Source organism: Melanerpes formicivorus, unplaced genomic scaffold (genome assembly GCF_026170545.1).
Source record: "Melanerpes formicivorus ecotype bairdi unplaced genomic scaffold, bMelFor1.0.p_v2 SCAF_71, whole genome shotgun sequence".
Classification (NCBI taxonomy): Eukaryota; Metazoa; Chordata; class Aves; order Piciformes; family Picidae; genus Melanerpes; species Melanerpes formicivorus.
Window position 1 is genome coordinate 471,999 of NW_027142423.1, and position 16,101 is coordinate 488,099.

The 16,101-nt window shown below is 45.1% G+C and overlaps 1 protein-coding gene across 10 annotated transcripts in view; it reads left to right on the forward strand.

Annotated features, from left to right (window-relative positions):
* Positions 1-16,101, forward strand: part of ADGRB1 (adhesion G protein-coupled receptor B1) — a 325,671-nt gene that overhangs the window by 153,210 nt on the left and 156,360 nt on the right. For all 10 annotated transcript variants that reach the window (XM_068163182.1, XM_068163187.1, XM_068163188.1 and 7 more), the window contains 5 exons: positions 1,352-1,516; positions 3,908-4,072; positions 8,722-8,886; positions 11,626-11,790; positions 15,577-15,678. In XM_068163182.1, the coding sequence (XP_068019283.1) occupies positions 1,352-1,516; positions 3,908-4,072; positions 8,722-8,886; positions 11,626-11,790; positions 15,577-15,678 (762 nt within the window). The remainder of the gene's footprint in view (positions 1-1,351; positions 1,517-3,907; positions 4,073-8,721; positions 8,887-11,625; positions 11,791-15,576; positions 15,679-16,101) is intronic.

The window sequence follows — 16,101 nt, forward strand, 5'->3', positions numbered from 1 at the left end:
GCAACCCTCACTGCCCTACAACAGATTGAGATGTCAAGCTGTAGCTTTCCATTGTTAGAGTCTCTTTCCATGCTCCATGTTGCAACTGGACAATCCACAGCAGTATCTACTGTCCAGTTTTCTTTGGGAATGGAGTGAGGGTGTGGGAAAACATCCAAGTGCTGGGTGCAGCTGTGCCATGTTCAGCAATCAGTGAAGGCAATGCAGTGACCCTTCTTCTGTCATCTATAGTCTGATAGATGCACCTTGTTATGATATAACATGGTGCAGTCTAACATTCTGAAGAACTTGTTACTAGAAGGGTACGCCTCTCATTAGGCGTCCTCAACGTATGTGTTGGTATTTATTTGGTCCATATGCCCATGTGCTGTACATACCAAATGTTACTTCTGGGGTTTATCATCTGGAATTATTAGTAATCCGTGAAAAATCCAAAACCCCAAACAATGCAGAGCTTAGTTAAATGAAACAGAACAAACTTTCTTTTTCATCTGGGGGAGAAAGGCAATTTTCTCAAGGAATAATATCTATGAAACTAGTAGAAAACTGTCCTTTCTCTGCTCATGTCACACTTTTGGTGACTTATCTGAGACCTGGTTGAAACATTCCTGACATGGCCATCTGCCTGCAGGGACATCAATGACAAAGGGAATATGTTTCATTGCTCTCCACTCCTATCTCTTGTTCAATGAGATACTTTATTTGCCTTTCCAATACTACTCCATCAGGTAAGGACCTGATAAGGTCTCTATGATGCCTTGTTCTGTGTCACATGCTCAAAGCAGATCTTCTCCACAGATGAAGGAAATTACAAGAGAAATCTTTGTGAGATTACTTCAGCTAACATTCTTCTCAGCCACTGTCATCTTCTATTTTGTCTGCCCTTCTTCTGCCAATCTTCACTGGTAGTTGCTATGAGAAGGCAGGGAAAGGAGTCAAACCCTTACAACAGCTCCATTTACGGACATGTTTACTATATCTCTCTGATCACTGCTACTTAATTTTACCATCTCTGAGTAGATGTTACATGTCCCATCTGACATGGCTCTGCAGTGGCTATGGCTGTGCCACCTCATCATCAGCAGAGCTTGCTCTGCCCAGTGCCCCGGTATTTCCACTATTTAGTGTGTGAGTAACAGCTCTACACAGTACCCCAAAAAAACTTCTCACCCACAGTCAAACCTTCCATTTTCTCACCAGTCCCCTTGTACCGTTGTCACACCACATGTGGGACACACTGCAGAGCTTCACAGGTTGCCAGCAATGGATGAAGTGTAACCTGGAACACACGACACAGGAAATCCAGGTACCAAGGAAGCCACGTCCTCACCTTCTGTTTCAATCCCAACAGGTGACCCTGCGGCAGAGGAGTGGTCCCCATGGAGCGTGTGTTCGACCACCTGTGGGGAGGGCTGGCAGACGCGGACGAGGTTCTGCGTGTCGTCTTCCTACAGCACCCAGTGCAGTGGCCCTCTCCGGGAGCAGAGACAGTGCAACAACTCTGCCGTGTGCCCAGGTGGGCTGAGTGTTCAGGGGGGTGGTGGTGGGGAGGGCAGGAAGGGAAGGGAGGTGCAGAGAGGATTGACTACAGGTGATAGCTCCACCATGATATTCAGTGGGATGGCTTTTATTTCCTCTTCCTCCTCTTTTTCATAGAATCACAGAATCATACAATGGTTTGGGTTGGAAGGGACTTTAAAGATCAAGTAATTTCAACCCTGCTGCCATGGGCAGGGTCACCTTCCACTTGGTCAAGGCCTTGTCCAACCTGGCCTTAAACACCTCCAGGGAGTGGGCATCCACAACCTCCCTGGGTCTCATGACCCTTACTGAAATCTCATATAGGGCACATTCCTAGACCAAGCACCTTTAGATGGGCACTTGTTTTGTATGGCAGGGACAATTCAATGCTATCTAAAGGCAATGAACACAATCAATCTGAAAGACATGCCCTTTGGGGTGTTTCCAAGCACAGGGCAAACTGGGAAAGAGAAATATCAGATGACACTTCCAGTTGCTTAGATGCTAACACAGTTCATACCACTGCAAAAACTTCAGGCTGCTGGTATGCTTATGAACTGAACCAGCCATCATTTGTGTTTTCATACTCTACTTCCATAACCTGGATGAAAAGATAGAATCTAGGGAGCCTGGACATCCTCCTGCACATCCTTCTCTGGTTATCTCTTATCATAGAACAGAATTATGGAAGTATAGAACTGTTGAGATTGGAAGAGATCTTTGAGACCACTGAGTCCAGCCACTTGCCTAGAGCTCACAACCCCACCACTACTACTAAGTTACTAACAGTGGACCATATCCCAAAGCACCACATTCACACCTCTTTTACATCCTTGCAGGGATGTTGACTCCACCACTTCCATAGGCATCCTGTTCCAAAGCCTGATAACCCTTTCTGTCATGAAATTCTTCCTAATATCCATCCTGAACCTCCTCCGGTACAACATGAACCCATTTTTTCTTGTCCCTGCCTCTTGTTGCGTCTGAGAAGAGACCAATCCCCACCTCCCTCCAACTTCCTTTAAGGTAGTTGCAGAGGGTGGTGAGGTCTCCCCTCAGCATCCTCTTCTGAAGACTAAAGATCATCATGCAAGACATCTGGTGGCAATTGCAAAACGTTTGAACATCAGGAAGGGGTCTGAACACCCTTTCCTGATGTTGGTGGATCAGTCACTGTTAGCAGCTGATGGAGGGCTGGAAAAGTACCTGTATTATTTTCTCTCTCTGAAGCATTATTGATTTTGCATTCACTTGTCCAGTAAAGCTGGAAGGGATGAAGTCCCTTAAGAAACATCAATACATTCTTCTAACACTTGGCCTTTAGAGATTGCAGTGACTAGCCATCCATAAATAACCTGGCCAGACTAGATTAGATTAAATTGGGGAAGATTAGATTAACATAGATTAGAAGGCTTTAGATGTCTAATTCCAAGAGTTACAAGTGATGGCCTGAGCACTTCTGGAGTGTGTTTCCCATCCCAATTTGTTCTTCCAGGTCTCCTTAGCCTGGCCCCAGTAGTGTCACTGATGTGTGGCAGGAATTAGTGTTCAGACTACCTCTTTCTGGACTTTCAGCTAGAGTTTAAAAATGCTGCAACTTTTGACAGTTCAACAACAGGACATGTTGAGGGAGGTAAATAAGCCTGAAAAGTGACAAAATTGTGGTCAAATAATCATTAAGGTTGCAAAAGACCTCCAAGATCATCGAGACCAGCCGTGATGTTGTTTCCCAAAAGGTGGTGAGTTTTTTTTCCTTTGTAGCTAATTGCATCTTTTGTTCAAGGTATGATTTCTTTCTCTCAGCTCAAAAACCTGAAAAATTAAGGTCAATTGAAATTGCATCATGATTTCTTTTGAATAAACTGGAAAGTTACAGACATTCTTGCCTAATCACAGAATGCCAGAGTGGTAGTAGTTGAAAGGGACCTTTGGAGATCATCTAATTCAACTATTCCAGTAAAGCAGGTTGCAAGAGGATTGTGTACAGACAGGTTTGGAATCTCTCTCCAGAGGAAGAGACTCCACAACCTTTCTGGGCAGCCTGCTCCAGGGCTCCACCACCCTTGGAGCAAAGAAGATTTTTTCTTATATTTAGCTGGAACTTCTTGCATTCTGGTGTGTGCCCTTTGCCCCTTGTCCTATCACTGGGCACCACTGAAAAGAGCCTGGCCCCATCCTGTTGACCCCCACCCTTTAGATATTGAAAAGCATTGAGAAGCACTTCCCTGATGTTCCTTTTGCACATTTTGGGTTGATTTGTTCCTGGACTTCTGAGACTCATATCTTACCAACAGCTCATTCTGCGTGGGTGCTGCACTCTTTGGGGTCACTAATTTCTTCTGATCTCCTTTAGAAAGGGCACTTACATCTTCTGCTTTGATTGCAGTGCATGGCACCTGGGATGAGTGGTCTCCATGGAGCTTGTGCTCTTCCACATGTGGGAGAGGGTACAGAGATCGAACCCGCACATGCAAGCCCCCACAGTTTGGTGGGAACCCCTGTGAAGGCCCAGAGAAGCAAACCAAGTTCTGCAACATTGCACTTTGCCCAGGTAAGGCAGTTAGAGATTCAAAGCCTTCCCTCCAGCAGGTCTCCCCACCTCCAAAGATGCCCACGTATGGCTCATTAGGGGGATGTGCAGCTGCCTCAGCTAAATCAACACACAGTCTTCACTGTTCCAGAGGATCCTCGATGAGAAAGGACACATTGAAGGAGTTGCTTTCTAGGGTTATTCATCTTAGCATCACCTAAGGTTTAGATTTGCTCTGTGTAACAACTTTCAGGGGACACTTTATATGGAATGGATCTTGACTAGCTCAGCTCTCACTTTCAAGACCATAGTAAGTTTCTCATAGGTCATCTCCAGTGAGTGTTTTTTTTATTTCACTTGATTGAGCTTGTTATTGTGCTGGACTTAATTAATAGTTTTACTTGTTAGCGATATGCATGCAGTAATTCACTATATATACAAGATTCCTCTTGTCTGTTTCTGCTTTGGATGGTGAGATGGCCTAAAGGACTCCTGTGAGCCTTCCATGATGTACTTTTAAGTACCTTTTCCCTCCTCCTAGATTTTGTTTCCAAATGTCTCTCCCCAAGTTTTGCTTTGAAATACCAGAAAGAAACCTCGAGATGAAATGGGTTCTAAATTGGAAACCCATGTGAGCTCCTGTGGCTTCCTTCCTCTGAAGCAGACACCTTCTGGCTTTACCACAGAGACACCATTAATTTGTCTTGGGATGTCCTGGTGAACATGAGCTGAAGAAGCAGGAGCTCCCCAACACTCTCCTCCTCTCCTAGGGTAATGTCAGCTGACATTTTTCCAGTTTAATGAGAATCCTTATGAGACATCATTATGCTCCCTGAGGTGAAGAGGGATTGTGGGAGAGATGAGAGCTTTGTGAAAACATTTGTGAGAAACCTTTTAGCATTTTCCAGCCAATTTTCACCCCAAGTAAATATCCTCGGATTTCTGGCAGTGGTCCAGAAGACTCTACTCAGAATAAGAACATCCCAGACACCAAAATGACTCTGTCATAAAAAGACAAATTGAAGAAGTCAGACCTGACATTACTTGGGCAGTAAAGCATACCCGGACTTAACATTGATCTATAATTAATTCAAAGGCAAATAAATATGTGAATATGCTGCAGCAAACAAAACAGTGGTGGAGAGAAGAAAAAAATAGAAAAGAATATGATAGGCAGCCCAACTGCAGGGCTCCAGCTCTAATTAAAGCTACAAAAGCAATCAGTGGCTTTGCAGTGCCAAACGAGCACAGTGCTGGGGGACTCATCGAAGCACAACAATGGGCTCGACACACCAGACAGTCCTATCTCTGCTTACCGCCCCGCTCGCAGGATTTATTACTACCGCTGATAAAAATGCTCTGCTGCAGGGACAACAGAGCCTTTGTTCCTCCAGAGCAGCGGATACCACAGGATGAGACCCAAGTCCTTTAGAGAAGGATAAAGAGAGAGAGGGCAGGGAAGACAATGCCAGTCACTGCCCAGAGTACAACAGCCAGACTCCAATGAACACATTTGATAGAGTCACGCTGCAGTGTGACATTGACACCGAGCAGTCTTTGCTGTGGTGGTGATGGAAAACCCTCAGATATTGCCCAAGAGATATCTTCACATCAGCACAGGTGGCTGGAGGTGAAATGTGGTCATCTCTGCTTCTCCATTTATTTAAGCATCTTTGAAATTACGGTCTAAATAATCATAGAATCATAACATTGTTTCAGTTGGAAAAGACCTTCAAGATTGTTGAGTCCACCCTTGAGCCCAACATAACCATGTCCACTACATCATGTCCCAAAGTGCCATGTCTACATGTTTTTTGAACACCTCCAGGGCTGGTAACTCCACCACCTCCCTGGGCAGTCTGTTCCAACACCTGACCACCCTTTCAGTATTTCCCCCCCCCCCCCCACATATCCAACCTAAACCCCCCCTGGTGCAATTTTAGGCCATTTCCTCTTGCTCTATCACCTTATACTAGGGGGAGAATAATCTCTCATCTCAAAGGAAATTACATATTCCTTATTGTTGAGCAATTCTTTATTATATGAGCAATTAATTTATGGATGTGGTTCTTTTGTTTTGCCACCTGCAAATTTTTGCACTTGTAGTGAGCTTCCAGCCACCACTGCCACAGCAGCAGGTACAACTTTGGTAACTTCAGCTTTAGTGATAAATACAACTTCTTTGGGAAATTCAACTGTTTAGGTAAATAAAACTTTTGGGGTGATCACAGCATTTTCTCCTTAAATACAATTTCACTTTTCCAACATAGAGGAATGCTAATGAGTGGCAGACACTGTCAGTTCATGGAAACCAGTAGCAGTACCTTCAGTAAGAAAAGCCACACTAATTTATACCTGGTAGGATCTACTTGAATCATTTCCAGGGAGGAATCACCTGTCAGTGACACAACACTTCTTCTGTTTTCTCTTTTTGGAATTGATAGGCAGTGAGACGGTGCCTTGAATTTATGAGTGATGATAACATCAATCTTGGACTGCTAAGAACAAGCACCTTTTGGAAGTGTCTTTATGCTTGCCTGATTTTTCAGAACTTCTGAGCCCACATGATCCCCTCTGCGTCAACAGTTGCTCAATTGGATGCTTTCAAAATTTTTTTTACATGCTTGCAAATAAAATGTTGCTCAGCTGCCATGGAAATTATTCACAGCATCATAGAATGGTGGGGATTGGAAGGGATCTCTGGAGATCATCTAGTCCAACCCCTCTGCTAAAGGAGTCACTTATAGCAGGCTGCGCAGGAATATATACAGGCAGGTTTTAAATCTCTCCAGAGGAGACTCCACAACCTCTCTGGGAAGCCTGATCCAGGGCTCGAGCAACCTTACAGGAAAAAAGCTTTTCCTTATGATTAGGTGGAACTTCCTGGGTTCCAGTTTGTGTCCATTGTCCCTTGGCCTGGGCTCCACTGAAAAAAGTCCAGTCCCATCCTCTTGACCCCCTTTACACTTTAGCTACTGATCATCATTGATCTGATTCCCTCTCAGTCTGCTCTTCTCCAGGCTAAACAGCCCCAGGACTCTCAGCCTTCTCCATCCTCACAGAGATGCTCCAGGGCCATCAGGGCTTTTTTAGCCTCCACTGGGCTCTCTCCAGTAGTCCCCTGTCTTTCTTGAGCTGGGGAATCCAGATCAGGACCCAGTACTCCAGAGGCAGCTTTGCTATTGCAGAGCAGGGGAGGAGGAGAACCTCCCTTGACCTGTTGGTCACACTCTTAGTGTACCCCAGGACATCGTTTGCCTTCTTGGCCACAAGGGCCACAAGGGCCAGCATTGCTGGTTCATGGTGAACTTCTTGTCCACCAGAAAGACTGCCAGGTTATTCTCTGCAGAGCTGCTTTCCAGCAGGTCAGTCCCTCACCTGTACTGGTGCAGGGGGTTACTCCTGCCAGGGTTCAAGACTCTGCACATGCCCTTATTATCTTGGACTGACAAACAAAGCCAAAGAAAATGAGCTGCCATCCCCAGCAATGTGATTTGAGCCAGAATTCAGACTTTTCAGGGATCCAGGTTGGGTTTTTTTCTGAGTGAGAGCTAGCAGCTAATGAGAGCTAAACAGAGCATGATGACTGCTGCTAATGAGAAAAAAAAACGTGCTCCAGGAATAGCAGCCTGGGTGATGGATCTGCTGATCAGGGACCAATTAGAGTGTAACTGCCACACTTGGGAATGCCTCACATGGTACCATACTAATAGGGTGTATTCATGATTCTCTCCAACCCTGTCCCTGCCCTAATCTCTTGTCCCTCCCTCTTCTATTCAATTATCAAAGACACTGCTGTGTTGAAGCACAGCAAGGGTGTCAGTGATAATTCAGCTGTGAGAGAAGAGCATTGACCACACACGTGTACTCCTCTCATAGTCTTCTATTGGAGCACACCTTTGCTCTGAGCATTTCATAGAACAGAATCACAGAATGGTGATGGTTAGAATGGACCTCTGGAGACCATCTAGTCCAACCTCCCCACTACATCAGGTTCACCCAGATCAGGTTGCACAGAATTGCATCCAGATGGGCTTTGAAAGTCTCCAGAGGAGACTCCACAGCCTCTCTGGGAAAAGCAGCACAAATTCCTGTGAATAATGCTGTGGTTTGAGTGCCTTCATGTGCTTTAATGAAAAATAGCATTTAGGTGCTAGAGAAAGTTGTCTCCCTGCAGATTCGTGCATTGGTTTGGTGAAAAATGGGTTCCCTCAAAAAGTGCTGATTATCCAGAATGGGAAATGTCATGGTAATGGATTGATTTCTTCAACATTTTCACTGAAAATGTGATCCATGCTCTCTATTTTGACGTTATGCTGCCATCAGCAATATTATTAGATTTCACCTTTATGTTGGAATGTATAATGTCAATAATTTCAGCATTTATGGGATGGTGTAGGGTATGGACATAAAAAATGAAATGTGATGCCATTTGTGTCCTGCTGGGCCATAACAAACCAGTTGTTGGTTGCAGAGGGTCCCAACAAATTGCCAGAGCTGCAGCTCTCTGATGTTTTTCTTGGTGACCTTTGTTCTCTCTGACTTTCTGCGACTTCAATTTCTCCTCTGGTGCCTTGGTCCCTTGTAGACAAATGCTGGAGCCTCCTGCAGTGCATCCAGAGGGAGCGATTTTCACATTCCGCTTTGTTTTCTTTCTTTGGGCCACTCAGTGGACGGCAACTGGAATGAATGGTCGAGCTGGAGCTCATGCTCCACCTCCTGCTCCAACGGTACCCAGCAGCGGACCAGGGAGTGCAATGGACCCTCCTACGGGGGAGCCGAGTGCCAGGGGCACTGGGTGGAGACCAGGGACTGCTTCCTACGCCAATGTCCAGGTTAGTGAACAATGACCTTTTGGGTTTTTTTTGGGGTCATCTTTCTCTTTAGCTCTTTGTAAAATTTTTCCTTTGGAGAAGAGATGAATAGTTTTTACCAGTAATGGAGTGATAAGGAGGCTGTGGAACATAGCAATGGAGCGTGACAACCAAAATCCATAGACTCACAGAATGGTGGGGGTTGGAACAGACCTCTGGAGATCATCCAGTCCAAACCTCCTGACAAAGCATGTAGGGCAGCCCACACGAGAACTCATCAAGGTGTGTTTGGAACCTCTCCAAAGAAGGAGACTACACAACCTCTCTGGGCAGCCTGTTCCATAGCTCTGTCACCCTCAATATAACCAAATTTTTCCTCATGTTCAGGTGCATCTTCCTGTGTTCCAGTTTGTATCTGTTGCTTTTCATCCTATCATTGGGCACCAGTGAAAAGAGACTGGCCCCATCTTCTTGACACACCCCCCTTAAAGTATTTGTAAACATTGATCAGATCCCCTCTCACTCTGCTCTTCTCCAGGCTAAAAAGCTTCACATTTCTTAGCCTTTCCTCCTGAGAGAGATGTTCCAATTCCTTAATCATTTTTCTGGCACTCCCTATGACTTTCTCCAGTAGTTCCCTGTCTCTCTTGAACTGGGGAGCCCAGAAATAGGCACAATGCTCCAGATGAGACCTCACCAGGGCAAAGTAAAGGGGCAGGAGAACCTTCCTCAACCTGATGATCTCCTGTAGCATTTATTCCTGGTAAATGCTAGAGGAGAATCCAGAGAAGTGATTGAATACACACAGGGAATATTTCCTTCTAAACCTTAGATACTAGTTTTCAGCATGTGCTTAAAAGAATCAAGATACCAATGCAAACCTTTGCCTGACTTCATGATGCTTCAACTTTCCTCCTTTTACTGTTTTTATTCCTCTTGTACCAGTTCTTCACTCCTAGTTACAGTTGAGGCATTGCATCATAGCTTTGAACCTTTATCTATGCCAAGGTCTGGCACAGTGAAGCCTGGATTTGTGCCTATCTAAGACCTGTCCCTTACTTTACTCATCTAGATGTGTCTTATAATAATAATAATGATAATAAAGAATAAATAAGAAGTTAATAAATTAAAATAATAATAACAACAATGTCAAAAGTAATGATAATTTCTGTGGCCCCAGCTGTTGTAGCCAGTACCTTACATTCAGAATAATCACTTTGTCTTCATACCATGGACCATGGGCTCCAGGAGTGCCATTTCGTTGAGGAGTGCCATGAAAGTTGAAGCAGATACCAGAGCACAGCTAACACCAGAAATCTGCATTTCTCAGACTGACACCTGAAATGTAGAGTCACGGGGGCAGTTTGGTCTCTTTGTTTTTGCAGAGGTCTTGGGTGAGGCTATTGCAAAGGGACTGACTGTGTCAGCTGGAATGGAAAATACTTTGACCTGGAAAGAAGGTTTGATCAACTAGAATCCTTCAAGAGTGATTAGCAGTTAATTTTTCTAGCCATGCTTTTCCTGGGTCATTCCCTGCCCTTCCCTGGGTCCTCCATCCCTGTTAGACCTGAGAAGGAATGGACTTCTGGGATGGAGAGAATCTTTATCTCCTTTCTGAGAGAGCAGGGACAGTCAGGAACAGCTCAGCTCTTTGAGGCATTTCTCATACCTTGCTCAGGTGAGCAAGTATTGTTCTCTTCAGTCCACAAGCACAGCTCTTTGGCCTGGTATACTTGTTTCCTCCTGGAATTTCTATCTTCTCTGGCAGCCTCATCAACTGCAGTAGAGTGTCACCAAAGAAAGCACCAGGGGTTGGTGCTGTCCCTCTTCTTTGAGAATGTGATTTTAGTAGAAGAAAATTTACTACAAGAGCGAGAGATGCCCTACCCTCCCAAAAGGATTTATTCAGCCCAAGGTGATGTGTTAACTCCTAATTAAAACTCACATAATAATCAGCAGACTTAGGTCCTTGTTCTAGTTCTGCCACTGAGTTGTTGTTTCTCATCTGTGATGCAGTACAGGAGAATGTTTCCTTACCTTGCAGGCTTGTTGTGAGGGCTAATTAACATTTTTATAGTGCTTTGATAAATGCCATTGTTTATGTGAAAGAAGTAGCATTTTGATAAATGCCATTGCTAGCATAGATGAAGAAGCATTTCCATTGAATCTGTAAAGATGTTGGGAGAAGATACAGTGGAGTGAGACAACTTCCCAAACCTCTTTCCAGGGCATGTGAAATGCTACTGCAGTGGAAATGGCTGAAAGAAGATTTGATGTTTCTTCATGGTTTCTTGTCCAAGGGCTGTGCTGGTCTCTATAAGTCCCTGAGACAGATCTTCTCTGGGAAGCTCTGTTGTCACAGGTACATTGTACATCTCAACAAAACTCAAGCTATGGGTTTTGCCTGAGACATGTGGCTGCCGAGCAGGTTGGATCCCTGTCCCCCCAAAGAGTTTTGATGAGCACAGTCCTGGATCTGAGCCAAAAGAGAGAAATAAGGCTGGTTTTACAGGACCTGAGAATACTGAGGAGAAACACAAGGACGTCCTTCAACTACTAAAGAGCTACTGAAGTGGAAAAGAGCACACCCTGATTTCATGTCTGTTGTGGGCCAAAATCCAAGGATGGAGAGCTCCTTTCCCACTGAGCCATGCCCTACTCACTCTTTGTAGCAGTGCTCACCTTGGAACATTGCCTCTTTCTGTTGCAGATTATATTTGGGACATAACAAGCTGTTTCTCTCCTCTTTTTTGTCTCCAGTGGATGGGAAGTGGCAGGCCTGGGGAGTGTGGGGCAGCTGCACTGCCACGTGTGGAGGCGGGACCCAGAGACGTGACCGTGTGTGCTACGGACCCTTCTTTGGTGGCGAGACTTGTCAGGGCCCCAAGGAAGAATATAAGCAATGCAATGACAGAAGGTGTCCTGGTATGTATTCCAGACCTGTCAAGCTTTCCTTTGTATGGAGAGGACAGGGATTTTGGAAAGGGCATCCTGTGTTAGACACATGAATGGAAGAGGAGTTGTGATCCAACTGGATCTTGACAATAACCCAGGCATAAGATGTGTCAAGGGCTCAGTTTCTTACCCAAACCAGTGTAACCATGCTGATTTCAGTGAATGTTTATTAAATCCCAGCAGTCTAACCTTAATGTTCTTCATCTTTTCATGGCCATTGAGCCATAAGGGGAAAAAAGCACACTGAAAACAAAAACTGGTATGAGAGTCTCAATTCCGTGATGTAGTTGAGTATTGAAGATGTTGGAGGGGTTTCCCCAATTTAAGTGGTTTCCCATTCTTTACATAGCTTCCAGAAGACCTGCACACCACTTAATTTAAGACAGATGTGTCTATATCTGTCAGTCTCACCCTCCACCAGCTACAACCCTGAGAGCAGCAACCATTTGAGAAAAAGGATGTAAGATGTTGAATGGAGGACAAGGGGGATGTAGGACAGGGTAAAAGATGGAGTTTAATGTGACATATAAGCAGAAGCAAATGCTTCTGAGTGGGAATGTTTCCATCCATTTCTCACACAGTTTAAAGAGACCAGAAAAAAAGGTCTGTACACTGGTTTTATGTTGCTGGTGGGGAATCAATGGTCTATGTGATGTTTGCAGTCAGATTGCATTGATTGGAACAGGCTCTGATTTTTGACTGAAAGGGTAATTAATTGTCAGAGCAGCTGAGTGGGAGACAGGGGAGTTTCTTATAGCAATATCCTGGTGGTCCTTGTCAAAAGGGGGTTCTCCTTAAAAAACAGACTGCAGCTCCACACAATATGAACAGTGCTGGTGTAGATGTTTCTAGGGGTTGATTTGCCACGCTGAGGACAATGACCCTCAGACCTTCTTGCAAGCTGTAGAAGGCAAAGATAAAAGCCAAAGCACTTCAGTGCAGAACTTGCAGCCCATTTAGCTTGAAGATAACACAGAGAAAGAGGCTGTGTGCCCAAGACAGCACATTCACTCTTCCCAGCTTTGCTCTAATAAAAGACATCACCTCTCCTTCCAAGCTGTGCCTCTCAATTAGCGGTGCTTGAGAGTCTCTTCTAACTCAGCCACGAAGCTCCCTCTTTGCCATAGAAAATTTTCACACCAGGTTGTCTGGTGGTGTCTACAGAGCAATGCAGATTTAGTTCAGCTTCAGTGTGTGCCAGCTGGGGTCCTGGCAGAATAAGCCCAACCTTTTCTTCTCTTTCTGCAGGGGCTGATGCCTGTGCAAGTGCTCAAAAAGCAAAGATGTGTCTCAGGGACTGAGCCCTGCTAGGGTTCAAAACCAGACGGGTCTCACTGCAGTTGTTAATTTGGACGGGAAGGAAAAGGCGGGGGAATCATCAGAGGCTAAAAATAAACCTGCTCCATCTTTTCTCAAGGAAGTATTAAATGCCAGCAGGTTTTGATTTGAACAGAGGAGTTGAGCTTAATTGGGTTAGTAATTAAAATCTCCCAGTGCAAATAGGTTACTCTGGTGAAAAGGATTTTGCTACAAAGCAACATAGAAAAGGAAAAATAAAACAAAAAAGAAGAAGAAGAAAAAAAACGAGGATAACTTGGTTCCCTCCTGGCCTGGGAATTGCTTCTGCATTCTGGCAAGACAACACCAGACAGTCAGTGTATTCCTTAAAAGCATCTCTGATCCACAGCATCCCTCAGTGGTCCCCAAGGAGACTGCAGGGATGATGAGGCCAGGAAGGTTTGATGGGTCAGAGGAGGAGAAAGGGGCGGCCTGATGTGAGCACACACTCTTTCTGCTTTTTTGATGTGTGATGTTTTATAGCTGCAGCTTCCCATCCCATGCCCCAAACACTCATTTGAACTACAATTTGATGTGCTGTGACCATAGCATTAGTCAGGAGTTTTGCATTCAGCTCCCTGCTCTGCCAGAGGTTTTCTGGGTGTCTATGTGCAGGTTATAACGTTGTCCTAGGGTTCCATATCAACAGATTGGAAATGAAACTGCCTCTTTTCCACCCATGTTCTGCCTTATCTACAGAAGTCAGAAGCTGCTGGCATAGGGACTAGTTCTGCACAGCAGGAGTCCTGCTTGCCTTCTGGGATTTCATTACTCCAAAGTGAATTTTAAACACAGGAAAAGAGCATTTGTCTCCAAGCAGAGAGCATGACTTGTTCATTACCAGTGTCCACTGGGAAGGAATCTGTCTCAGAACTGCAGCTGGGGCTAGAACCACACAGTCTTGGAGCTTAACTCCAGGAGCAATAATGTGTATGCAGCTTGCTGGGTCTTGTACAAGTCCTTCAAAAAAGCAGGACTTGTCATACCCATAATCTTAAGTTTGAGTCTTCCCCACAGACAGGTTGATGCTGTGAGTAGTTCCAGAGGAGCAATGGGATATGTCCATCACCAGGCATTTGCACTGTGTGAAGGTTCTCAAATGGTCTATATAAGCACATCTTTGTATGGTCCCTTGTAGAAGGAAGCCTTCAAGGTCATCATTGCTCCACACCTTCCTTGGGAGCAGCATGAAAACTCAAAGGCCCCCCTCTGTTTTTGATGGCAGATGAACATTTTCCTTACAAGCTTGACATGTGTCTACTGGTATCACCAGACCCTGGGATGGGCAGCACTATCCTGCGCAGGAAGGAAGCTCAGCAAGCAGGGAGCTGCCAGGCTCCACAGCTGCTTGGCTTTGGCTTTGTGATTGCCTTTCCTGACCAGTTGCATGGTTAGGCATGCACCCAACCTCCCTTTTATTGGTAGTTTTACATGCACAATAAATAAAAGCTGCAATCAAAAAACATAAAATCGATTTTTTTCTCCACTCCCCCCTCAGAAGTGATAAACAGCTTTAGCAAGGCTCCCTCTGGTTTGCATTCTGCAAATAATGAGTTTCTCACCACAAAGCTCTCCTGTGGTGAATGTTTTTTTCCCAGGTCTCACCAACTCTGGGGTCAGTTCAGCTCCACCTACAGAGAGATGCTTCCAAAAACCTCCTTCCAAAAAGCTTTTTGTGTGATGCCTCAAAACATATTTCTGCAATCTCCTGGACTATGCAGCAGTGTTTAGAAATGAGCTGCTGACATAAATCCAGCCTGTTGCTGCTTAGATGTTCTGCCTGTGTCCTCACATAAGAAGGCAGAAGGCCTGACTGAAGTCCACCCAGAGGATCTCTAAGATCCCTTCCTATCCAAACCACTTTATGACTCTGTGCTATGTCCTTTCTCTCCCCCCTCCCCCCCTCTTTTTTTTTTTGTCTACTTGTTCTTTCCTTCACTCTTACTGAAACTTACTTATGCTGAGCTTCATTCTAGACATATCCATCACTGAAGGTGGTGACCCTGAAGGATGGAAGGAGCAGAGTCTGGAGCCATGGCATTTGCCCACAAAAAGTGGACATCTGCCCATAAGACAAGAAAAGAGGATTCCTTAGTGGGGTTTAGCAACAGTGGCTTTCTTTCAAAGAGCTACCACAAGGCAAGACAAGCACATCAGTGGACTTTCTCAGGTTGTCACATGAGTATTAGTGAACAAGTCCCTGGGATAGACGGACACCCAGTTTTCAGACAGGCAGAGCAAAATCTAGAGAGGTTAAGTGGCAGAGCTGCAGAGCTGGGAGTTCACCTCCGGGCCTCTTGGCTCACACCACATTGCTGTTCCCTGCAGACCATGTTCCCCTGTTTCTTCTTTCCATTTCCTTCTCCATGTCCCTGCTGATAAGGAGACTTTACCAATTAATTTTCTCCTTCCTTGCAGAGCCCCATGAAATCTGTGATGAGGAAAGTCTTGGCCCTGTGGTTTGGAAAGAGACACCTGCTGGGGATGCTGCAGCTGTCCGGTGTCCTCGCAATGCCACTGGTAAGGATTGCTGCGTGTCTTGGCTGACCACTTGCAGGGTATCCTTCATCCTTTATCTTGTATATGAAGAGAATCTGGTTGTGGGAGGACAGGACCAGCAAAGGGACTTCCCTCCCTTCCCTGCCTTTACTTAGATGGTTTATGTGGTTCTTCACTATTCAACAACATCTTCTTGGTTCATATGACAGAATATGAGGCAGTCTCCCATCCATCTTTTGCCCAGTCCCAGGACAGTAGGAGTTACTGTGGTATGTTCTCCTCATTTTCTACAAATAGCTCTTCAAAATCAGGTAGGGCTTTTTTAGAGTCCTCTAGATTTGGCTGGTGTATTTCTCTCCACTGCCCATAAAAGAAGCAAGTATCTGAAAGTAGGAAATATGAATTGTGCTGTCCACTCACACTTAGGTGCTTTCCTCTCCTTCT